Here is a 1,345-nt window from a genome sequence, read left to right as displayed (position 1 = left end):
TAGAGGAAAGGAACACCTTACAAATGGAAGAACAAGGACAAACATTACAAAAGACTACTCGTCAGAAACGGTGTAAATGTTAATAAAGTGGAGTGATATGCTTAAAAGTATTGAAAGAAAATCCCCGCCGACCTAGAATTCTATATTCAGTGAAAGTATTTTTCATACATGGAGGAGAAATAAAGACTTTCTGAGACTAATAGAAAGTGGGGGGAATTCACAGCCCTCAGATCTACCCTACAAGAAAAATAAAGGAGTTTTTCAGGAAATGAAAATCAATATATGTCAGAAACTGGGATCTATATAAAGAAAAAAAAAAGCATCTGAGAAAGAATAAATGAAGGTGAAATCTTTTATTTTTAAAAATTCATTTAAAAGATAACTATTTAAAGTAATTATCGTGGCTCAATACCCCAAGCAGTACCTGCAACTGAGGATTCTTCCCGGGGAGATCGCAGCCCATCTGCATGGCTCAAGAGTTCGTGAACTGCAAAATCCAGCCTGGGAAGCTGGTTGTGTTCATCAAGCCCACCTGTCCATACTGCAGGAGGGCCCAAGAGATCCTCAGTCAATTGCCCACCAAACAAAGGCTTCTGGAATTTGTCGATATCACAGCCTCCAACCACACTAACAAGATTCAAGATTACTTGCAACAGCTCACAGGAGCGAGAATGGTGCCTCGAGTCTTTATCGGTAAAGATTGTATAGGCGGATGCAGTGATCTAGTCTCTACGCAACAGAGTGGGGAACTGCTGACGCGGCTAAAGCAGATTGGAGCTCTGCAGTAACCACGGAGCAGGCCCCATGCTGACGTCCCTCCTCAAGAGCTGGATGGCATTACATATGATGACAGCACTTCCTGGTGGATGAATTTGGGGACACATACAGCTTTTTTCCTCTTTTGGCTCCGTATTTAAAAGTGGACCAACTTGACCTTAACCGCAGGGCCAAGAAGGTTGATGGGCCATCTTGATTTTCTTCTGGATGCGGTCTTTGGTTTTCAGAAGACTGTGACAAGTTCTGGCCCAGGATTCGCTTACTGATCCTCACTTGTTCTCTTTGGCACGCGTTTCTTACTGTTCTCCATGTGTCGGCATGTCTCTACCTCTAAGCCAGCGTTTTTCAACTATGGTTATCCTGACTTCTTCTCCACAATGATGAATCCATAGTTGGTTATCTGCTACTGCCCGTTAGCTGAAATCATTTTGTTGCTTGACTTTATGAAGTTTGTATTATGAAATCAGTGGGTATTTTGAATGTGTTGTTTCAAACTACATGCATCTCTCCACTCAACTCCACCCCCATCGCATCTCATCCCACCTTGAAAATCACTGCTCTGAACCAG

At 42.7% G+C, this 1,345-nt stretch overlaps 1 protein-coding gene across 1 annotated transcript; it reads left to right on the top strand.

Annotated features, from left to right (window-relative positions):
* The first annotated feature begins 430 nt into the window (after positions 1 to 430).
* On the top strand, positions 431 to 916 carry LOC101152153 (glutaredoxin-1-like). The gene has a single exon (XM_055387052.2). It carries the CDS (start codon positions 468 to 470, stop codon positions 786 to 788), a length of 321 nt encoding a protein of 106 aa, XP_055243027.1. The 5' UTR covers positions 431 to 467; the 3' UTR covers positions 789 to 916.
* Positions 917 to 1,345: the final 429 nt, after the last annotated feature.

The sequence above is a fragment of the Gorilla gorilla genome, chromosome 4, assembly GCF_029281585.2.
Source record: "Gorilla gorilla gorilla isolate KB3781 chromosome 4, NHGRI_mGorGor1-v2.1_pri, whole genome shotgun sequence".
Taxonomy (NCBI): domain Eukaryota; kingdom Metazoa; phylum Chordata; class Mammalia; order Primates; family Hominidae; genus Gorilla; species Gorilla gorilla.
Note: the sequence above shows the minus strand (reverse complement) of the source record. Positions and strands in the feature narration are given on the sequence as shown.